Source organism: Pseudophryne corroboree, chromosome 6 (genome assembly GCF_028390025.1).
Source record: "Pseudophryne corroboree isolate aPseCor3 chromosome 6, aPseCor3.hap2, whole genome shotgun sequence".
NCBI classification, from domain to species: domain Eukaryota; kingdom Metazoa; phylum Chordata; class Amphibia; order Anura; family Myobatrachidae; genus Pseudophryne; species Pseudophryne corroboree.
In genome coordinates this window covers 313,390,259-313,415,349 of record NC_086449.1, presented here as the reverse complement: position 1 = coordinate 313,415,349, position 25,091 = coordinate 313,390,259, and the positions used below count along the sequence as shown (strand labels likewise).

The 25,091-nt window shown below is 42.5% G+C and overlaps 1 protein-coding gene and 1 long non-coding RNA gene across 2 annotated transcripts in view; one reads left to right on the top strand and one right to left on the bottom strand.

The window, feature by feature from the left end:
* LOC134932131 (proprotein convertase subtilisin/kexin type 5-like) overlaps nucleotides 1–25,091 on the bottom strand; it is a 420,509-nt gene that overhangs the window by 312,659 nt on the left and 82,759 nt on the right. The window contains exons 8-10 of the mRNA XM_063926251.1: nucleotides 21,082–21,280; nucleotides 17,097–17,320; nucleotides 3,533–3,775 (exon numbers count right to left, since the gene is read on the bottom strand). Coding sequence (XP_063782321.1) covers nucleotides 3,533–3,775; nucleotides 17,097–17,320; nucleotides 21,082–21,280 — 666 coding nt within the window. The remainder of the gene's footprint in view (nucleotides 1–3,532; nucleotides 3,776–17,096; nucleotides 17,321–21,081; nucleotides 21,281–25,091) is intronic.
* LOC134932132 (uncharacterized) overlaps nucleotides 1–25,091 on the top strand; it is a 154,602-nt gene that overhangs the window by 68,074 nt on the left and 61,437 nt on the right. The window lies entirely within an intron of this gene.

Here is a 25,091-nt window from a genome sequence, read left to right as displayed (position 1 = left end):
GCACCCAACTTGCAGAAACCTTGGTCAGGCCAAGCTTTTCGTGGCGTATCAAGCAGATGGGTCCCGATGAGATGCAAATCTCCTTCTCTAACAGGGCCACTGTTATGCTGGCATCCATCCACCTCAACCATAGCCTGCACAGCTGCAAAGTTATCCTCGCACCACAGCCTATTGAGATGCGGGCAGAGATCAGCTACTGTAATTTGCCATGCATCACCACCAGCACAAGCTTAATTAAATCTGACCCAAAATGTTTAAAATTAGAATATTATTTTAAACAAATGATAGTAACACCCCTCTCAGGGGTAAAAATTGCTGCCTAGGTGATGGATTTTACATGGGGGCTGCATGACTGCAGCCCCCCAGTAAAATCTGCCACCCACAGGGACTGCCTAGCAGTGGCAATGACTTCACATAGGAACCCAGACAGGCAGTCCCAGGAAGATGTGTTTTCTTCCACTGGGAATGCTAGCCCACCTGCTATAGCAGAGAGAGTGGTTCCCATGGGAACCCACTCCCCTGCTATAATGTCAGCCATATTTGGCTTCTATGGGCTGCAGCTGATGCAGTACCTAGAAGCCAGCCTGTTTAGCAGGGTCAAAGTTAATCCAAACCTGACCTAAGTGCAAGGTACACTGATCAAGTTGAAATATATTAAAACATAACTTTTATCAATAACTGATAAAATCTTGATTTCCCCGAGAGAACTGCTAGACAGTAGGGTAAGGCTAGGGTTGGGGTGGTTAAGGTTAGGCACTAGAGGGAGACCCCAGAAGCTGCCACCGGGACCAGGTAAGTGACTACTGGACCAACAGGGATATGTCAACATTCTATTATGTTAATGTAACACCCAGGTAAGTATGGTGTTAGTGTAGAGTATATTGAATATATGCCTTACCAGAAATGATTGGTCTGTTGGCATGGATTTTCTGCTTCTTCAGTAAGTGGTAACAAGGTTTCTAAATCTTACATTAAGCATTTGGACTTAATTAAAACAGTTTTCAGTTTTGAAATAAAATAATTCAATTTTCAATATCGCTTACAAAAGGCAAAATGAAGTAGTTTATTATGCCGGAACTCAATTTGCTGGTCTGAAGTCTCACACAGCACAAACAAATACAAACTGCAATGGATGCTTAGCAATAAGGTAGTCAAACACTTTCATTCCGAGTTGATCGCACGTAGCAACTTTTTGCTGCTCATGCGATCAACTGGAAACCTCCTATGGGTGGAGTGTCTTTTAGCATAGCAGGGCTGCGATCACTTGTGCAGCCCTGCTATGCTAAAAAAGTTTTGTGTAAAAGAAGACTAGCCCTGCAGTTACTTACCCTGTGCAATGAATCCAGCGATGAAGGTCCCGGAATTGACAGACATCCGCCCTCCAAACGCATCGACACGCCTGCGTTCGGATCTCCACGCCAGGAAAATGGTGAGTAGACGCCCCGATCCGCCTCCCGTCTGTCAATCTTCTTGCGATCCGCGCTGTGACTGCTTTCTTCGTTCCCGGCATCGTTGCCCAGCTAAGTTAGAATTTCAATTATCCAAAAACAAACCCAACCCTTATTGTTCTAAGCCAATTTAAATGCAAAACACAAAAACAATCTTAATGATGTTTTACACAAAATAATGAATTAAAATATAACAAATTTCAACGCTGGGGCCCCATATACTAATTATGGCCAGTTACACAGTTCTCGTTGGAGTACTCAGAAGTTCCTTATCAAGTTTCCCAGTTTAGCAAGCTCAGAGCCTTAGGGGTCTATTTACTAAGCTTTGGTTGGAGATAAAGTCGCTGGAGATAAAGTACCAGCCAATCGGCTCCTAACTGTCATTTTTCGAACACAGCCTGTGACATGGCTGTTAGTAGCCGATTGGCTGGTACTTTATCTCCAGCGACTTTATCTCCATTCAAGGCTTAGTAAATAGACCCCTTAATGTACTGTACTTTACATATATAAGGATAGCAGGGATAGGCTTCCAAAAGTTCCTGGGTCTCCTCCAGAGGCAATAACAGCGGAATACTGTATCAATATGTTCCCTGAAATGATGACGCTTTATTAACTCTCCTTGTGCTGCACTAGTAGACTATAGAGCAATCCTGCCAGGTAGGGGAGGGTAAAAGCGTCTCCTGCTGTTCGTCAACATATAAGTAACAGATATAGTGCCGAAGTCTCTCTCACTCAGTGTGCTGCCTATTTACGTTTGCCTTACTTTCAGCAGCCTTTAGTCAGTGCCCCCTGCTAATGTATCTCCCTGTCACATTTACTGACCTAGGAGAGTGTGATCTGTCCTTTTTGCTCACCGGCTGCTGCTGTGAAGGAGGAGACGCTTCCTGACCCTCCTACACTGGGAGCAGTAAATGAATACGACAGGCCAGTATCGCTGGGCCAGCTGAGTATCAGCCACAATTTTGTAAACTGCAGAGATAAGAAAAGCATTGAAAATCAGCCCCATCTTTGGTAAATGGGGACAACTGAGAAAGGCCTTTGATGATGTTTGTGCAACCAGGAATGAATTACTCACTTTGGACAAAAACTAGGGAGAATAGTTCATGCACAACAATATTTTTACGCTATTTGCTAAAAAAGACAATATAATAATATACCCATTAGTTCATCCGGGTTCAGCATGTAATCCCAATGGACGGGATGCCGATGGTCAGAATACTGACATCGGCATTCCGGCCATTAAAATCCAGACAGCCCCGCAGTTAACATCCTAATCTTCCCCTGTCCCCTACCCTAACCCTTCCTTGTGGATGCCTAACTCTAACCCTCCCTTTCCCACTGCCTAAACCTAAATCACCCCACTTGGTGCTTTACCCTAACCTCCCCTTCTAAGTGCCTAAACCTAACCCTCCTTCCCTGGCACCTAACCCTATGCTTCCTGTCCCTACACCCTAACCCTAACCCCCCTTTCACACTGCCTAAACCTAAATCACCCCACTTGGTGCTTTACCCTAACCTCCCCTTCTAAGTGCCTAAACCTAACCCTCCTTCCCGGGTACCTAACCCTATGCTTCCTGTCCCTACACCCTAACCCTAACCCCCCTTTCACACCGCCTAAACCTAAATCACCCCACTTGTTACCTAAGCCTAACCTCCCCTTCCAAGTGCATAAACCTAAACCTCCCTCCCTGGTACCTAACCCTATGGTTCCTGTCCCCTACACCCTAACCCTAACCCCTCTTCTAATGCATATCCCTAACCTCACCCTCCCCATCTTTCCCCATGGGTGGATGCGGGTGCTTCTCACTGAGAGAACATTTGGGAATCTAGGCGTCTGTATTTTTACACCGGGAATCCCACCTCTATGTATTTTGCGCTGGTATTCTGACCGCAAGTGTGATTACAGCGTCGGTATAGCGGCCGCTGGGATCCCGCCCAGCGACATTTTAACTATGTCCCTATTCATACAATGCTTAGATTGGGAGATTGTTTTACTATGGCATACACTAACTATGCTAATGACAATAAAATTAATTATATTAATGTAAACGTTATCGCTTAGTAGTGGGAAACATACTTCATACCTTGACATTCCTTGAGGTCAAAGTTATAAAATGTTCCTGTTGGACAGCTAACCAGACATCTCCCCTGGTACAGCTTGGGGTAAGCAGAAGGACAGGTCTCACAGTCATCATCTGATGTCCCAGAGCAGGTTTCACATCTGATGTGGCAGGAGACACATCTTCCAGCATCAAGATCCTCATAATAGCCACTGGGACAAGTAGCTTTGCAGGTGCCATTGAAGAGAAGATATAAGTAACTGCATTCTTTCAAGAGGAAACAGAGAAAGCATTTAGCACATTGCCTACTTAGCAGCTCCTCAAGAATAATTTCAGCCATTTGGCTTTTGCTGTCAGTCTGATTTTTGCATGTTGTGTACTTTGTGTAAGCTGATCATATTGTGTGTGTGTGTGTGTGTGTGTGTGTGTGTGTGTGTGTGTGTGTGTGTGTGTGTGTGTGTGTACGTGCGTGCGTGCGTGTGTTTCCTTGACATTTTCTTAAAAGACCAGGCAAAATATAAAACAGGTTTGCATCTCTAACCATCACATGCCACTAATCTTGTAATTATGTACATGATCTATTAAATGAAGCAGATTTACAGAAAGAGAACTGGGGTCAATGACAACTGACACTTTTAAAAAGAGACAAAACCCAAATACTATTAAGGTTTCTTGTCCACCTTAATGGCGACTTTAGTAGAGAGAGACCCCTTTGATCTACAGAATTACAACTCCGTTATAGCACTGGAACAAATTATAATTTCCTGGACCTGTCACCTGTGTCTCTCTAGTCGGCCACCCTCAGTACAGGGACCCCATCAGTGCACATGCCCCATCATTCTATGTGTCTTTCTCTATTTTATGAAGAAACTGTTATTTCTCTAGAACATAACAAAGAAACCACTGGCACTGTCAAAGCAGTGGGAAAGGGGTTGTCAACCCCAAGGTAAATAAGAAACTAAAAAAGCAAAGGAACCAGCGCTTTATAGAAGAAAGCAATTAAAATCTGAAAAGTAATTTGACAAATAAGGTTACTAAGTGACAGAGCAGCGGCACAAACACACAGCAGTTTATAGCACATCTATAAAACCTTACCACACAGCAGTGACAGAAAAGAAACGTGGTGCAACATGGAATTGTCTTTGGGCTCTCCCATTCACCCTTATGTTGGATATTAAAAAGGACATGCAGAGTTTAATAAACTAAGCATTTCAGCGACAGAAACTGTCATTTTTGAGGCTGAAGGGCTTGGTTTGTTTGGGCCCCCACAAAAACTATTTTTTGGAAGGACTACCTCCAATAAATAATGATGAGGTTGATGATGAGGGTGTTAATTACATTATAATCTTGTCAAATAAATTTAATGAAATCACTGCAAATGACTTAAAATGGAGGAGGTGCCTAGATGGCTAACATACCTACCTCTACTAACTTTGGCCTCACAAATGGAGCAGATGCCTTCACAAATGTTGTCAGGATATGGGTAAAAATAATTCCACGCCCTTTCTTTTTATCACAGGAAATAACTGCAGCCACTGTTGGCTGACATACACAAACATCCTCATACTCCGTGTCAGATAGTAGTAGTATGCACATATCCCCCTATCCTGTTCCACCTCAACACAAGTATCCTCAATTTCTATTATGCCTTCATTCAGGGGCATTTTAAGAGAGGATGGGAACCTCGTGAAGCCTCCGTTGCAGGCCCCCTCCTCTCCGGCTAGTAGACTCTGCCATAATGCCAGAGTCTACTGCGCATTGCAAGGTTGCCGCCGTGGGACTCCAGCGGGGTAAGTATACTATATGGGTGCAGTGTGTGTGGTGTGGGCCCCCTGGAGCTAGGGGCCCATGAGCATAGAAATGCCTATGCCCTCATTATCATCTTTACTTGTACTGCTTCCCACATATGTAGATGGTTCAGAAATGGTGGAAAGAGATGAAAGAGGCTTCTCTATGAGAACAGTGTGAGAAATGTCAGGCTCACACATAGCTAACGTGAACACCCCTAGAGCCAGAGTTGTGTGATGTTTCTGAACACAGTTTGTTCTACTGCCTTAAAGGTTTTCATTGTTTTCACACCTCTTGTAGACTGTGAGTGAAAAGTTCTTGCATCATCATGAGCACCTCACTGACAGTAGCAGAACCACCACTCATAAATGCCGAGGCCTGAGTCTTTCCTTGCCACTGCGTGTGGTGAATGACATGTTTGCAATTTTATGTTTTTCTGTACTAACCTTTCCCTTTAATACATGCGTGTTTTCTTTACCCCACTCTAAAATGTTGTTATTTTTTTTATTTTAGATGATCTGACTTAAACCCTCTATGCCCTTGGGCATCTTCTTTCGAAGATGATGTTGATGGACTAGTATCGTTATGATTGGTGGCAGCAGTTGCTCCTGCTGTTCCCTAAACTGATCATTATCCACTTTTTCAATGGCAGCTCAGCTTACACTGTGAGGCATCAGACCGCTGTTATATGTGTACATGAAGTGTACAAAGTGCACTGGGATACAGTGTATTGGGGTACAGTGCATAGAACGGTATAAACAAATTAGACAATATTATTTTAACTTTTTTTCACTGGTAGCTCAGCTCACGCTGCATGGAGTTGTACTGCTTTTATATGTGTACATGAAGTGAACAAAGTGCACTGGGGTTCAGCATACTGGGGTACAGCAAACACAAGTTGTATAAATGTAAAAAAAGAAAATTTCACAACTGCTTATATGTGAACGCAGTGGGTGAGGTATGGCCTGCAGAGTCAGTGCAGCACCATTGTGTGACAGAAATTGAATTAGACTAAGGAGACTGGTCACAGCTTGTAGATGGACACAGCACAGCCACTTCTGCATGGATATCTCACAGCCTAAGTATAACCTAACAGCCCAGTCCCTTGTGGATGGACACAAGTGACAGCAGCACAGCCTTTTGTGGATGGACACAGTGACAGCAGCATAGCCACTTTTGCATGGACTCTTTCCAGCACAGCCACTTAGTTGTGGATGGACAGCGAAGCATAGCGCATCACACAGCAGCGTGCCTAAACTTGAGTGAAATGGCACAGAGTCCTACGCAATCCAAAACCCGTGAGAATCCGACGCTGAGAAAATTAAATTTTGTCTCAATATAGGATCTGAGCCTGGCAGGAAAATTCGAAATACAGCTCAGATTTACCCGGAAATTGGGGCGGACTCAGATTTCAGGAAATCTGAACCACTCATCTCTAATCCTTCAACTTCATCAGAAGTATTCTTTCTCTAGAACATATTTTGAAGTGTGCAGGCACATACAATTTCTTGTGCCTCTACTGTATATTTAGCTTTACATTTAATTTTACAGTATTTCCTTTTTACCCACTTTTAGTACACAACTATCAGCTCATTCATTTTAAACTGCCATTACACAAGTAAATTTCTTGCTCAAGGTACAATTGATTTGTGAGCAGTTTGGTCATTACTCTGGGGGTAATTCAGACCTGATCGCTGCTGTGCGATCAGGTCTGTACTGTACATGCGTATGCACCGCAATGCACCGGCGCATCAGATGATTGCACCAGGCATCGGTGTATAGCGATGGGATGGTGTGAAAAAAGCAATTGCACGGGCGATTGCAAGGTGACTGACAGGAAGAGGCCGTTTGTGGGTGGCAACTGACTGTTTTAGAGGAGTGTCAGGGAAATCGCAGGAGGGACCAGGCGTTTGGAGGGAGGGTTTCTGATCATCGCAGCTCCGACCCCGATCATCACAGCGGCTGAGTAAATGCTGGGCTGAGCAGAGACTGCACAAACTCATGTTTGTGCAGCTCTGCTACAAATGCAATCGCACACCTGCACACAGCAAATACCCTCTCCCTGTAGGCAGCGACTACCTGATCGCAGGGATGCAGAAAACGCACCCTAGTGATCAGGTCTGAAATACATAGTATGTGCTGTCTGCATTGTACATCTGCACACATCACTCGGAATTATGTTCCTATGAGGATACAAAGTAAAATGATGGATGTGCTGCCATCTTAAACATTCCAGCGGCACATTCTAGTATTGCTTGTAACTGAATTGACCCCTCAGTGTCTTTCTTCAAATGTACCACATGTAGGGAGACCAAAAGGGAACAGTGGGATCCCGGGATTTAGTGCTAAAAATCCTGGGATTTGAAATTTTGGGACTGTTGCCTCCAATCCCTGGATTAAGGTGTGCATGCGCAAAGCAGGACCCAAGAAACCGCCTGCCTGCACTGAGTGAGTGATTGAGTCACTGACGGACAACGGCTGTATATCTCGCTACGGTGGAGCGTACAGCAGTGCATGCAGAGGTTGGTTAGAAGAAAAGACCCCACCGCCAGATACGACCAGCACATCCCGCACCTCTTCTTCGAGTAACTTGTTCGACTCGTGCTCACTGGAGGACAGAACCAACATCCGGCTGTCCACCTATTGCAGCAAGCACGTCCCCTTTTGCTTTCAGATGCTTGTAATCTAAGTTTAGTAGGCTAGGACTGGCAACTACTCTCCTGTTGGGTTCCTCAACTTCAACAAAAATAGCTTTAAAAATAGACAAATAGCTTTCTCGGGGCTCTTAATAATTATTCAGGTTGTCCAAAAATGGATTTGCCTTTGCAGGTAGTATTAGCTGGATTTTAGTACTTGCTGCCTTTGTAGTAATGAGTTGAAATGTCTAGCACAGATATCTGGTTTAAAGTACCCATTCTTCTTCGGGTTTCATAGGGCTCCAAAGGGAGTTTTTCTAAATTACATTCATTTTAGATACTATATCCTTGGATATCTTTTTCAGTTAGAAATTAACTAACCCGTTTTTACATTTATTGACTGAGTCCGCCATTACTACATTCTCTGGCAAAGAATTCTAGATCCTGTGTAGAGATCTCTCAATAAACAGATCTCCGGTTAGCTCCATGTATTGTTATATATTTATAAATGTTTAAAATGTCTGCTCTCAGACGCCTTTGTTCAAGTGTAAACATACTGTATTTAACCTAGTAAGCCTTTCCTCATAATCCAGTGACTCTAACCCTTTTATCAATTTTGTAGCTCACCTCTGAACCCTTTCAAGCTCTATGATATCTTTTTTATAGTGTGGTGCCCAGAATTGTACACAATATTCTAGATGTGGCCTTACCAATGGTTTATATAATGGTAGGATTACACTTTCATCCCTTGTCTCAATTCCCCATTTTATGCATGCTAGTACCTTATTTGCCTTTGTTGCTGCAGTTTGACATTGGGGACTGTTATTAAGTTTATTATCAAAGAGCACCCCCAAATCTTTTTCTATTACTGTCTCCCCTAAATACTCCCCTTTTAATTTGTATAATGCATGATTATTTTAGTCCCAAAGTGCATAGTTTTACATTTTTCTATATTAAACCTCATTCTCCATTTATTTGCCCAAACTTCCAGTTTAAATAAGTCATGCCGTAAGGACTCTGAATCCTTTTCTAAGTTAATTACCCTACAAAGCTTGGTACCATCTGCAAATATTGACACTGTGTTTTCCAGACCTATTCCTAGGTCATTAATAAATATACTGAACAGTAATGGCACGAATACTGACCCTTGCGGTACTCCACTGAATACAGTGGCCCAGTTGGAGAACATCCCATTAACCACAACCCACTGTTACCGGTTATCCAGCCAATTACTTGTCCAAGTACAAACAGAGGGGGTAATTCAGACCTGATCGTAGACGTGCTAAATTTAGCACATCTACGAACAGTTTCTCTGATATGCAGGGGGACTCCCAGCACAGGGCGCACGGCGACGATGCTTTTGTACCTGACAAGTAGCTCCCTGCCAGCGCAGCTCCTGTGCGCTGGCAGGGGGCTAACCGCCACGTCCCGGTTCGCAGCGGCTGCCGTGATGTCATGCAGCCGCAGAGGCCTGCCCCCCCAATGGTTTGGACACAACTCTGTTGTCCGGACCACGCCACACCAACGGCGTTCTATCGCCATTGGCACGCCCCCTTCCGCCATGCGACTGCTTTTGCATCTCACTGGCTGCACATGCGCAGTGCACCTGCCACGCGTGCGCACTGCACATAGCAATTCAGACTGCGATGCAGTCTGAATTACCCCCAGTGTTTCCTAGGCCGAGCTCTTAGTTTAAAAATCAGCCTCATGTGAGGCACTGTATCGAAGGCTTTAGCAAAATCTAAATAGACCACATCAACTCTGGGGTTAAAGACCAGCAAGGGGTGTGGCGCTTAACCTGTAGCCACTCCCACAGCTTTGGGTGTCAGTTTACTGCAGATTTCTCACCCTTCAGCTGTAAACAGCACTCTCACCTTCCCTCAGAGACCAGGACAGCCATCTTCAGCATGGAGCAAGGGAGGTCTCCGGGAACGCAGTCTCGTTGTAAAAACATCTCTAAGGAGCAAGGTTTTTACAACACTTACAGTATACCATACCTGCTTTCAAAAACAGGCTGAGCAGTTGATTCAAGTGCTCATTGCAGGTATATTATCATGTATTTTTCTGCATTGTATGTGACTTGTGCTAGTTCTGCTGTCTGATTTGTATATATATATATATATATATATATATATATATATAGCTATCACTTTTCTTTATACCTTGTGAGACAGGTGCTTTCAGGGTTAATTTGAGCAGCAGTTAAATTGCTGACCTTTGTCACATACTACACCTGGTTATATAGTTACTGTTGCCATAAAAGTGTGTGAGTGCAACGCACACATTTTGCAGTTATGTCTACCAAGGCAAAAGGTTGCAAACAGTCAGAAACCCGATTGTTGCTTTAATGTAAAATTTGCTATGTGGAGTTATCTGCACAGGATGTTGTATAAGGGCAGTACGGATGGTGTAATGGTTAGCATTACTGCCTCACAGCACTGAGGTCATGGGTTCGATTCCCAGCATGGCCCAACTGTGTGGAGTTTGTATATTCTCCCCGTATTTGCGTGGGTTTCCTCCGGGTACTCCGGTTTCCTCCCACAATCCAAAAATATACTGGTAGGTGAATTGGATCCCAACAAAAATTAACCCTAGCGTGAATGTGTGTGCGTGTTCATGAATATAGATTGTAAGCTCCACTGGGGCAGGGACTGATGTGAATGGCCAAATATTCTCTGGAAAGCGCTGTGGAATATGTTGTGCTATATCAATAACTGGTAGTAAATAAATAAGATGGACTATGTGTTAATTGTTATACACCTCCTAGTCAGTCAACAACTTCTGTACCTACACAGAAACCTCCTTGGTCTTCCTTTACACAATTATTTGGTACTCTGGTGGACAGACTTACACCAGCCATGGGTCCCCCTATGCCAGTACTAGCCCCAGATACAAATCCACCCAGAGTAAAAACTCTAGCGAGTTCAGTTCAAAGTCTGGCACAGACATCTATAGTTTTACAAAAGATGCTGCCTGGGAACAAACAGCATTCTAGATCAACTAGAAATGCCACATCTTCCTCTCAGTCCACTATTATATCACACTCAAATGAGTCACCTGAGGAGGAAGGTGAAGAGAATATTCTCTCTGTTATGGATTCAAGTGTAGCAGAGGAAGAGGCTTCTATTACTGTAGATGTACCAGCATTAATAGATGCAAATAAACAAATCCTTCAGCTAGCTGAGGTGGAACCTACGGCTGTCGCCATGATAACTGATATATTTTAACAACAGAAAATAATCAAATTAGATTTTCTACAGTCTGACTATCTGATGGAAAATAGACAAGAACCTTGGAACACCCCTGGTAAAAAGTTTCCTCTGTCTAAGCGAATCTCATCTTACTATCCTATTCCTGCGGGGATTGTGCAAGGTGGGAGACTCCTCCTCCAGTGGATTTTCATATCACGCGTTTGGTAAAGACATCTACTTTGTCACTACCATTAAAGAAACCTACAGATAGATGCATTTAAAATTGCCTCAAGTCTATCTTTTCACTGACGGGTGCTGTAAATAGGTCTACAGTGACAGCCTCATGGGCAGCAAAAGCTACTGAATCTTGGTTACAGTCAATAGAGGAGGAATTGCCTGTAGATATATCAGAAGAGTACAGAATCTATTTGGATTATATCAAGAAAGCAACTTCTTACATTGGTGAAGCGCTATCTTATGCTGGTGTGTTTGCGGCAAAAGCATCGGCAACATTAGTGTTGGGAAGACGCATTATCTGGTTACTCTGTTGGAAAGAGGAAATAGATTCCAAGAAAACTCTGAAAGTAATACTCTTTATGGGAGATGTTGTGTTTGGAGAAGAACTAAACAAAATAGTGGCATCCTTAGAGGGTGCCAAAACAGTTTTTCTCCCTTCAGCTACACCACGGCCAAAGAGCTCTAATTTCGTACCTTTTGTCCACAAGGAAAAGCAAAAGGACAACGTTTCCTAGGCAATAAAATGCCTCAAGATCTACTAAGCCCAAGACTAAGCAGCCATGGGCAGCAATGCAACCCCCAGCAAAACCTGACAAACCCACAGCTTATTGGGCCTCCCCCTGGGGTACCTCAAAGTGGGAGGCTGACTACTTCACTTCACAGAAGTCTTGATCAAAACCACTTCAGATGTACGGATGCATGAGGTAGTCTGTCACGGTTACGTCATCTCTTTCAAAGGACGTCCCCTTCAGCAGTTTGTCGCACGAGTCTTACATCAGACACAGAAAAGGCTCTGACACTACAAAAAGGGATTCCATCACTCCTCCAATCAGAAGTAATAGTGTCAGTTCCTCAGGCTCAAATAGGAAGGGGCAATTATGCGAACCTGTTCCTTGTATCAGAGCCGAATGGGACATACAGGCATATTCTCAATCTCAAATCTCTCAACAGATTTGTAAAAGTTTTAAGTTTCACATGGAAACCCTATGCTCCATAGTTCTAGTATTAGAGCCTTGAAGTTCATGGTGTCATTGTACATACAAGATGCATTCCTGCATATACCTATTGCTCTTTCGCATCAATGATACCTAAGGGTTGCAATCCTAACCCAACACTATCAGTTCCAGGCGCTGCCGCTTGACCTGGCTACAGTGCCCAGAATATTTACCAAAGTCTTGGCAGTCCTGGCAGCACACCTGCGTTGCCAGGAAGTCAGGATACTTCTTTACCTGGATGACATACTGCTGCTGTCCAAATTACAGGAGGTATTGCACAGCCAATACAGACGATAGCCTTCCTACAGAGTCACGGATGGCTTATAAACTGGAAGAAGTCTTGCCTCATAGCGTCACAAAGGATGGTACATTTGGGAGCCCTGCTAGACTCCAAAATCAAAGACTCTACCAGTGACCAAAATATTGAAACTGTGGGAGAAAATACATCAATTCCTTCACCGTCCTCAGGTGTCAATCCATTCGGCCATGCAAGTCCTTGGCCTGATGGGATCTGCGTTTGACATGGTAGAATTTGCCCTATTTCACTCGGCCTTTACAAAGGCTGATTCTGGCCAAGTGGAATGGCTAGCCTCATCAGATCAAACGGCATATAATAACTCTGACTCCGGAGGTTCGCCTATCATTAACTTGGTGCAGCAATCACCTCAATAGGGGTCGCTCCTTCTGGATCCCAAATTGAGTGCTTCTCACTACAGATTGCCAGCCTTTATGGTTGGGGATCTGTAACCGAGCAACACTCGTTTCAAGGGAAATGGAGCCTGGCAGTGTCTCAGTTACCAAGCAATGGACTGGAACTGAGGGCAGTATACAGAAGCATTGACACTGGCACACAGTATTCTCCAAGGCAGACCTGTGCAAGTTCAATCCAACAGCGCCACAACAGTGGCATATATCAATCACCAAGGTGGCACTTGCAGCAAAATGGCAAAGCAAGAGGCAACCAAAATACTAAAATGGGCCGAACGTCAACTTCCGGCCATATCAGCAGAGTTCATACCAGGCCTCCTCAACTGGAAAGCAAACTTTCTCAGTTGCCAGGATGTGCACGAGGGAGAATGGGCTCTCCACCCAGAAGTGTTCCAACTACTGGTGGACAGGTGGGGCCGGCAAGGCGTGGATCTGATGGCTTCACATCACAACCACAAAATCCTAGTATATGGATCAAGGTCACAGGATCCGCAAGCGGTATTTGTGGATGCTCTAGCAGTACAATGGACCTTTCATTTACCATACGTATTTCCCCCAATATCCCTTCTACCAAGGGTAATAAGAAAATTCAAACAGAAGGAAGAAACCTCATTCTTATAGCCCAAGCATGGCCCAAATGCCACTGATTCCCCAACCTACAGAGCCTCTCATTAGGGCAACCCCTTCAACTTACTCAGCAACGGGACCTTCTATTTCAAGCGCCATGTCTACATCCGGCCCTGAACCGGCCGTCTTTGACAGCGTGGCTCTTGAAACATCCATTTTAAGAGCAAAAGGATTTTCAACCTCTGTAATTCAAACAATGCTTTGTTTGCATTACAGCAACCAAGTTGCTGTAATGCAAACAATGCAAGCCTGCTTCAGCACGGATATATTATAGAGTGTGGCATACCTATTTCACATTGGGCACTTCTAAGCGCTACAATACAACTATGTTAATCAAGAATACTTGCTTTTCTTCAACAAGGTTTGAATCCAGGATTACGCCTTGCTTCTCTGAAAGTACATATTTTTGCTTTATCAGTATGGTTTCAGTGAAAAATTGCTACACTACCGGATATACGTACCTTTTTTCAAGGTGTCATACGTGTACAATCTCCATATGTACCCCAGTTAGAAACATGGGATCTCTCTGTAGTATTGGATGTAGTACCTGCCTTACGTATCTATGTGGTTCTTTCAGATGATACAGCTCTCTAATCATACCTTATGGATTTTACAAGCATGGCTGGCCAGTTAACAAACAGATGCTGGCCAGATGGATTAGTAATGTTGTTGCACAAGCATACAATCAAGTTGATTTGCCTGTCCCAACGTCAATTTTTGTTCATTCTGCTAGATCTGTAGGACCCTCATGGGCGGTACGCCATGGGTTTTCTCCTGAGCATGAATGGAGAATTGTTCACACAAGTCCATTCACACATTTCTAAAACTCTACTCATTAGATACCTTTGCATCCCAGGATGCATCCTTTGGTTGCAGGATTCTGTTATCCTCTCTGTTATCCTCTCTTAAAATACTGCTTTAGAAAATCCCTGATGTTTTTTTCCTGTGGAGCTCTATGATGCCCGATGAAAAAAACAAGAGTTATGGTAGACTTACCTTTGTTAACTATCTTTCTTTAAGGTTCATAGGGTCCACAGGGCGCCTACCCTAACGCACCTGGCCTCTCTGGGTTTTTGTGGCATTAGTCACTGGTTCATTTCTCCTGTCTGCGAGAATGTATTCTTGTGTGTACAATATCTTTCTTCTCTCAAATCCGCTTCCAGTGTTGGAGACGGGGTTATAGGGGAGAGGAGCTGAGCATTCTGGAAAGCCTGAAAGCTTAACTGTTTGGTGCCCGGACTCTCATCCACCACCTACGACCCCGATGTTCTCCCTGTGGACCCCATGAACCTCAAAGAAAAAGATTTAACAAAGGTTAGTCTACCATGACTCTCATTTTCAATCAATTGCTAAATTTCTGCTTTTAATTTATTTGAACAATTCAATCCCAGGTATCCTGGGAATCCTGGGTTTCAGATTTTTTTCAATCCCGAATCCCAGGATTGAAAAAATAACCCCGGATTGGCTTCCCTAACCACATGTACATTACTTTAGTTTTGAATGTAGTTCCAACTCTCAGTTCTGCATATCCTAGCTTATAACACTGCTTACAGGCTTAATGGCATTATTTATTTATTTTTTTATCATGGTAAATTGTGATTATATTGTGATAGCTTATTTATACCATATTGGTCTTGGGGGTTGAAAAATATGTCAGCGCATACTTTCACAAAGAGGGTGCCTGCTGACTGTTTTATCTTTCTCCTTCCAACTCCAGCTCCTTTCTTGGATACAAGGCAAAACCAACCAGGGTTTGACTTGTAAACGTTTGGTACTTTAAAAAAAAATGTACAAGTTCGTCCGGAGTCTCAGAGCTCTGGCCGTCTCGCAAGCCATTAGATCCGGCCCTAGATGTATTCAATAGCATCATGCAAATTTTTGGAATGTGCTGTAACCTATTTCATCCTATCTATAACTAACTGCAAGCAGTCTATTGCATAGGTTCTCAAACTCGGTTCTCTGGACCCCAAAAAGTTCATGTTTTCCAGGTCTCCTCACAGAATCACAAGTGAAATAATGAGCTCCACCTGTGGATGTTTTCAAAGGTTCCGGTATGAATGGTCGACCATGTTATGGTCGACCGTCATTAGGTCGACCACTATTGGTCGACATTGACATGGTCGACATGGGCACATGGTCGACACATGAAAATGGTCGACACATGAAAGGTCGACACATGAAAAGGTCGACATGAGTTTTTAAACTTTTTTTGTGTCGTTTTTTGCGGAATGTGACTGGGAACCCCAATTAGTGCACCGCGTCCCCTCGCATGGCTCGCTTCGCTCGCCATGCTTCGGGCATGGTGCCTTCGCTCCGCTACCGCTTCACTCGGCACAGATTACCGTTCCAATCGTAGTCCACGTGGATCGTAAAGTATGGAAAAGTTCCCCAAAAGAAAAAAAAGTTAAAAAACCCATGTCGACCTTTTCATGTGTCGACCTTTCATGTGTCGACCATGTGTCCATGTCGACCATGTCAATGTCGACCAACAGTGGTCGACCTAATGACTGTCGACCATAACATGGTCGACCATCTGAACGGATACCGTTTTCAAATATATCAGTGAGTATTGAACACACATGTGCTCCTGCTGGGTGACCTGCAAAACTTGAACTATGTGGGGTCCTGAGGACAGAGTTTGAGAACCACTCACTGGTCTATTGATATGGTTAACTCAGGAAGGTAAATTATATCTTGTTTGTTGTGGGTTTTGATAAATAGGCTCCTTAATGTAGAGAAAGGAGCTCATCCCTGTGATGTATAAAAGTAAAGTGATCGCAATTACATTACTTTCATTTTCTTTGGTTGGCTGCACTGCTGCACATGTGTGTAATGTGCAAGTGGAGAGTGCCAGGGAGGAATCTTATGGATAACTCTCCTGATATGTTTTGTGTACTGTAATTTATAGGCTACAATGATTAATGCCATCTTTAGATGGTGCCAGCTACCGGGGCCAAGCTCTTTAGCTTTTGCAATGGAAACTGGGGACCACAACAGATATCTCCAATATCAGGTAAGTAAAAAAGACGTGGTTTTCATGCAAGTGACGGAGAAAATAATTCTACATACACCACTGGCAAATCCCTAGGGGATAAATTTACTAACGCTTCTAAAAATTAAAGGTGGTGATGTTGCTCATAGCAACCAATCAGATTCTATCATTTCTCTATTGCATCCTAGAAAATTATAGACAGAATGTGATTGGTTGCTATGGGCAACATCACCACTTTTCATTTTTAGAACCTTTAGTAAATTTACTCCTAGTGCTCTGATTCTGGTGCAGGATAAGGTAATAAACTTGCAAAGTATATACTAAAAGTATATGATGACATTCAAGTTTTTCTCACTAATATAATGACAGAATTAATGAAAAATGAATGGATATTCTAGTAAAGATAATACATACCAAGACATATTCTGTCATCTGCACAGATAGTACAGTGTGCTGGACAATGCTTGCAGAAGCCTTCATCATCTAGATAATACCTCAGGGAGCAGTTAAGAAGACACTTGCTGTTCTCCAGATACAGGCCATCCACACAAGACAAACATTTTGTTTTCCTTTCGTCACAAGTCCAGCAGGAACCATCACAGGGTTCACATAAGCCCTCAGAGTTTTCAAAGTAGGCTCTGCATGAAAAACAAAATATAATTATAAGACCATGTAAAAATTAAACCATTGTAGAAAGGAGAACATACATTAAAATGGGTTATAGCATTTTAAAATGTGCAAATAGCTTTTACTATTAGTTGCACCTCTGGGAAAGATGTAAATAGAAAATAATGTAGTGTAATTGACTGAGCATTACTTACCTGATTTCCTTCAGCCTATATTCCTATTTAAATCAACATAACCCAGTATTTAATATATACTGTAGGAGCATATTCAATTAGCCACAAGTTTCTTTAAACAAAATTTAACAGGTTATCATGACCGATTTTTGATTCTCGTTCTATCCAATTGAGAAAAATTAGCAGCAATTATTTTTTTCATCAAATACCAGCTGGAAATTAAAAAAAAAAAAAACAGGCAAATCAGCTTGTACCCTAAAAACTTCAATTAAATATTGGATAACAGTATAGATGTCTATTACTGTCCCAAAGATACATATTTTACGTTTTTAAAACGTTTCAATGACTGGTTTGTGCATTTTTTAATAGCAGTGAAAACATTATAAGTGCTGGAGTTAAATTAGGGTTGCATGAAAATGACTACAAGTTTATTTTTGAATCATTTGAAGCCACCAAAAAAATCTTTCTAAAACACCTGTAACTCCCACCTCCAATCTTAAAAACACCTGTCTCAACCAAAAAGCACCCCAATATGAGGAGTGTGCAATAAGTTTCCGGATGTGCAGTGCATAGGTCGAGTAGACACACTTTGAGTGTTTGGTTGTGAACTATAATCGCTGGCTAAAGTTCTTGTGAAATGTCAGTCAAGTCCTGGTCTCGTTACTTATTCGTGTTCCCACAAATCAAGCACAAGATACGTGGTTTTTGTTTTGAGACCTTCATCAGTGGAGACCTTCATCCAGCATGTAGATGACATACCTGCTTCGGACTGGTCCAGCTGCTTCACCAAGTGATTTGAGAACGTGCAATTTTGCATAGACTCCTCTGGCGAACACTTTGAAAACAATGTAATATTCACTATGTTTGTAAATGTAATACTTTTCGTGCATCTGGAAACTTATTGCACAGCCCTCCTGTACCTGTCCCACATCTTGTAGCCCACTATTTTGCACTTTGAAGAATAATACCAGAATAATGACATGTTCAGTAATTCTTGGCCCAATTAAGCTACTTGGAAACTCCAGTTGCCTATTTAATTATTAGGGGTGAGTGTATCAGTGGGTCCCAACATTTTCAACTTAAAGTAACAATTTTACCCTATTTTGCATCTGCTCTGGGGCTGCAAGAATAAAGCAGCGGCCAATTGAATAGCAAACACCCTGCAGCTGAAATTTCCACACAGCGGGAAAAAAATATTTTACGCACCAATTGAATATGCCCCTTATTGTTCAATCTCTCCACACTTTTTGCATGCTTATTCTATGTGTTTTAAAATATTAAAATAATGCTTGTTGTTCGTACATTTCTGCAGGGCCATGACTAGGGGCCAGTGAGCAGTGCCTTGCTTCGACTCTGCACTTCTAGGCATATTTATGAAGAGTGGTTAAAAGTAAAAAAAAATTTGTTCCCCAAAGTAATCAATGAGATATTTGCTTTAATTTCCTAAATTGCTCTTTGACACTAGTAGTTAATATAGTATTTGCTAATGGCATGTAGAGCTATTAACATAGTATAATTATCTGTGATCAGAGAAAGAGAGCAAAGGATATATTTACTAAAGTGCGGGTTTGTTTAAGTGGAGATGTTGCTCATAGCAACCAATCAGATTCTACTTATCATTTATCTAGCACATTCTAGAAAATAATAACTAGAATCTAAATAACTTCTCCACTTCTGTAAACCTGCAATTAAGTAACTATACCCCCAAGAGAGAGCACTAGCATGTATAGGGTTGATCACAGATGGCATTTTGCTAAATTAAATTTAAAAAAAATTGTAGTGTCAAATATGACCAACAGGTGGTACTGTAGAACTCTTTCAGCTAATCATATACTTAAGTAGTTCTCAAACTGTGTGCCACTACCTAGGCACCCTGGGGTGCCTCATGTCACTTACAGGGGTGCCTTTCATCAGTGGTCCAGGACCAATTCAAATTATTTAAGGTCAGTGTAATAGGCAAAACCAGTGCTGGTGGCTGCAAATCATAAAATATGTGGACAAACAGAAGCAAATCCTATCCATCACCACACAATTACCTAAGGATGACATATAAACACAATTTAATTTCATATTTCTTTCTAAATTTCTCTATAAGACCTAGGGGCTAGGGGTACCATGAAAAAAAATCTGATACTCTAGGACACTGTGATTCAAAAAAGTTTGGGAACCACTGATATACTATATACTGTACTTATTTTATTACATATTGCAGCTTGTAGAGTATGCTTGTACAGGATCCATTTACTATATTCTCTATTCCATTTATTTTATGCATGCTTGTATTCTATAGATGTATGGAGCATCTCATGTGGCTGTGCTAGTTCTGTTGTTCTTTCATTTTATGACTATTATTATAATTTAGTATTTTTATTATATGTGTCAACATATCACATAGGACTGTATAGTGAGGAGACTATGGTACAAATAAATAACATAATGCAGAATGTCACTGCTCATGTGAGCTTGCAATCTAAAGCTGGGAATACACTATACGATATATTGGTTGATGCTGTGAACCGCGACGGATCGCAAAGACCACTATATAAGTGTGTACCCAAAAGTGTACCTCATTTATTGTTTGATGAGTTCGGGGGTCACATTATCCCATCTGATGTGCTGAATAAAAGATGAGACAATGCCACTGACAGTGTTGTTACATGAAGCATGCAACGAATACTGCGTCATCATATGCTGGGTCATGTAGTGTGCATGGCGACGTAATATATCACTGCATCCCACTACCACATCGCTGGGACACACAGTTGTTCAGGTGCATACCCAGCATAAGTGATGAGGGGAACTACTGATATATAAATGAGGAACAATTGTAGCTTGTTGTGGGGAAAGTGTGTTTGGCTCCTTTAAGGAGAAACATTGGCCCTCATTCCGAGTTGATCGGTCGCAAGGCGAATTTAGCAGAGTTACACACGCTAAGCTTACGCCTACTGGGAGTGTATCTTAGCTTCTTAAAATTGCGACCGATGTATTCGCAATATTGCGATTACAAACTACTTTGCAGTTTCTGAGTAACTTCAACCTTACTCTGCCTGTGCGATCAGTTCAGTGCTTGTCGTTCCTGGTTTGACGTCACAAACACACCCAGCGTTCGCTCAGACACTCCCCCGTTTCTCCAGCCACTCCTGCGTTTTTTCCGGAAACGGTAGCATTTTCATCCACACGCCCATAAAACGCCGTGTTTCCGCCCAGTAACACCCATTTCCTGTCAATCACATTACGATCGCCGGAGCGATGAAAAAGCCGTGAGTAAAAATACTATCTTCATTGTTAAATTACTTGGCGCAGTCGCAGTGCGAATATTGCGCATGCGTACTAAGCGGATTTTCATTGCGATGCGATGAAAAATACCGACCGATCAACTCGGAATGAGGGCCATTGTTGGTAACCACTGCAACTGGGTTAATAAATGTATTAGTGTAAGACATGAGATTTCCCTAAACAGATAGATGTGATGCAGCCGTGTGATACTTTTGATCTAAATGCAATAGCGGTCATTTTCTTCCACATTTGTCATGTGTTAATATATTTTTTTATAATATAATGACTAGTACAATATTTATAATTACTTCTCCATAACTTACTCCGGACAGTTGGAAAGGCACCTTCCTTCATGAAGAAATAAATGATGATCTCGGGTATTACATTTTAGGCAGTTATCGGTGCTACCAGCACAACTCTCACAGGTCACTGAACACTTTTCACAGGTCTGACTGAAGGGATCCCCGAAGAATCCTTGTGGACAGCTTGGGACACACTGATTTTCCTCATCCAGAAAATAACCTAGTACAAAAGAATGTCATGAGAAATTCCTCCTCCTCTGTCTACCCCTACAGCGACTGTGAATAAGGAGATAAAGTTGCTGGAGATAAAGTACCAGCCAATCGGCTCCTGTCATTTTTCAAACACAGCCTGTGGCATAGCAGTTAGGAGCTGATTGGTTGGTACTTTATCTCCAGCGACTTTATCTCCATCCAAGGCTTAATAAATAGACCCTTAAGTCACAATGTACTCTCAGTTATCAAACACTATAGTTGCAGTTAATAGATTATGAAAATAAGGAATGAATAGATAAGGACTCTAATAAAAAAAAATGTTCATCACAAGTAGAGATGAGCGGGTTCGGTTCCTCGGAATCCGAACCCGCCCGAACTTCAGCCTTTTTTGCACGGGTCCGAGCAGACTCGGATCCTCCCGCCTTGCTCGGTTAACCCGAGCGCGCCCGAACGTCATCATCCCGCTGTCGGATTCTCGCTAGACTCGGATTCTATATAAGGAGCCGCGCGTCGCCGCCATTTTCACACGTGCATTGAGATTGATAGGGAGAGGACGTGGCTGGCGTCCTCTCCGTTTAGAATAGATTAGAGAGACACTTGATTTACTAATTTTGGGGAGCATTAGGAGTACTCAGTACAGTGCAGAGTTTTGCTGATAGTGACCACCAGTTTTATTTATAATCCGTTCTCTGCCTGAAAAAAAACGATACACAGTCACATACCATATCTGTGCTCAGCCTCAGTGTGCTGCATGATATATCATCTATGTATATCTGACTGTGCTGAGTGCTCACTGCTCACACAGCTGAATTGTGGGGGAGACTGGGGTGCAGTTATAGCAGGAGTACAGTGCACACTTTTGCTGCCAGTGACCACCAGTATATTGTCTGCCTGAAAAAGTTAAACACTCCTGTGGTGTTTTTTTTTTTTATTCTATAGTATAAACGCATTCTCCTGACAGTGTCCAGCAGGTCCATCATTCATTATATTATATAAATATTTACCTACAGTAGTGTTATATATATATATTTTTTCATCTCTATCATCTTTATCATCTCTATATTAGCAGACGCAGTATGGTAGTCCACGGCTGTGGCTATCTCTGTGTCGTCAGTGCTCGTCCATAATTGTATACCTACCTACCTGTGGTGGGGTTTTTTTTTCTATCTTCTTCATACTAGTAGTTTAGGAGTCTGCTGACAGTGTCCACCAGGTCCGTCATTATAATCCTACAGTAGTAATATATTTAGTATATTATCTATACTAGCAGACGCAGTACGGTAGTCCACGGCTGTGGCTATCTCTGTGTCGTCAGTGCTCGTCCATAATTGTATACCTACCTACCTGTGGTGGGTTTTTTTTTTCTATCTTCTTCATACTAGTAGTTTAGGAGTCTGCTGACAGTGTCCACCAGGTCCGTCATTATAATCCTACAGTAGTAATATATTTAGTATATTATCTATACTAGCAGACGCAGTACGGTAGTCCACGGCTGTGGCTATCTCTGTGTCGTCAGTGCTCGTCCATAATTGTATACCTACCTACCTGTGGTGGGGGTTTTTTTTCTATCTTCTTCATACTAGTAGTTTAGGAGTCTGCTGACAGTGTCCACCAGGTCCGTCATTATAATCCTACAGTAGTAATATATTTAGTATATTATCTATACTAGCAGACGCAGTACGGTAGTCCACGGCTGTGGCTATCTCTGTGTCGTCAGTGCTCGTCCATAATTGTATACCTACCTACCTGTGGTGGGGTTTTTTTTTCTATCTTCTTCATACTAGTAGTTTAGGAGTCTGCTGACAGTGTCCACCAGGTCCGTCATTATATTATATACCTACAGTAGTAATATATTTAGTATATTATCTATACTAGCAGACGCAGTATGGTAGTCCACGGCTGTGGCTATCTCTGTGTCGTCAGTGCTCGTCCATAATTGTATACCTACCTACCTGTGGTGGGGGTTTTTTTTCTATCTTCTTCATACTAGTAGTTTAGGAGTCTGCTGACAGTGTCCACCAGGTCCGTCATTATAATCCTACAGTAGTAATATATTTAGTATATTATCTATACTAGCAGACGCGCAGTACGGTAGTCCACGGCTGTGGCTATCTCTGTGTCGTCAGTGCTCGTCCATAATTGTATACCTACCTACCTGTGGTGGGGGTTTTTTTTCTATCTTCTTCATACTAGTAGTTTAGGAGTCTGCTGACAGTGTCCACCAGGTCCGTCATTATATTATATACCTACAGTAGTAATATATTTAGTATATTATCTATACTAGCAGACGCAGTATGGTAGTCCACGGCTGTGGCTATCTCTGTGTCGTCAGTGCTCGTCCATAATTGTATACCTACCTACCTGTGGTGGGGGTTTTTTTTCTATCTTCTTCATACTAGTAGTTTAGGAGTCTGCTGACAGTGTCCACCAGGTCCGTCATTATAATCCTACAGTAGTAATATATTTAGTATATTATCTATACTAGCAGACGCAGTACGGTAGTCCACGGCTGTGGCTATCTCTGTGTCGTCAGTGCTCGTCCATAATTGTATACCTACCTACCTGTGGTGGGGGTTTTTTTTCTATCTTCTTCATACTAGTAGTTTAGGAGTCTGCTGACAGTGTCCACCAGGTCCGTCATTATATTATATACCTACAGTAGTAATATATTTAGTATATTATCTATACTAGCAGACGCAGTACGGTAGGCCACGGCTGTACCTACCTCTGTGTCGTCACTCGTCCATAATTGTATACCTACCTACCTGTGGTGGGGTTTTTTTTCTATCTTCTTCATACTAGTAGTTTAGCAGTCTGCTGACAGTGTCCACCAGGTCCGTCATTATATTATATATACCTACAGTAGTTATATATATATATTTTTTTTTATATCATTAATTATCATCTCTATACTAGCAGACGCAGTACGGTAGTCCACGGCTGTAGCTACCTCTGTGTCGTCAGTCACTCGTCATCCATAAGTATACTAGTATCCATCCATCTCCATTGATTACCTGAGGTGCCTTTTAGTTGTGCCTATTAAAATATGGAGAACAAAAATGTTGAGGTTCCAAAAATAGGGAAAGATCAAGATCCACTTCCACCTCGTGCTGAAGCTGCTGCCACTAGTCATGGCCGAGACGATGAAATTCCATCAACGTCGTCTGCCAAGGCCGATGCCCAATGTCATAGTACAGAGCATGTAAAATCCAAAACACAAAAGATCAGCAAAAAAAGGACTCAAAAATCTAAATTAAAATCGTCGGAGGAGAAGCGTAAACTTGCCAATATGCCATTTACCACACAGAGTGGCAAGGAACGGCTGAGGCCCTAGCCTATGTTCATGGCTAGTGGTTCAGCTTCACATGAGGATGGAAGCACTCAGCCTCTCGCTAGAAAAATGAAAAGACTTAAGCTGGCAAAAGCACAGCAAAGAACTGTGCGTTCTTCCAAATCACAAATCCACAAGGAGAGTCCAATTGTGTCGGTTGCGATGCCTGACCTTCCCAACACTGGACGTGAAGAGCATGCGCCTTACACCATTTGCACGCCCCCTGCAAGTGCTGGAAGGAGCACCCGCAGTCCAGTTCCTGATAGTCAGATTGAAGATGTCAGTGTTGAAGTACACCAGGATGAGGAGGATATGGGTGTTGCTGGCGCTGGGGAGGAAATTGACAAGGAGGATTCTGATGGTGAGGTGGTTTGTTTAAGTCAGGCACCCGGGGAGACACCTGTTGTCCGTGGGAGGAATATGGCCATTGACATGCCTGGTGAAAATACCAAAAAAATCAGCTCTTCGGTGTGGAAGTATTTCAACA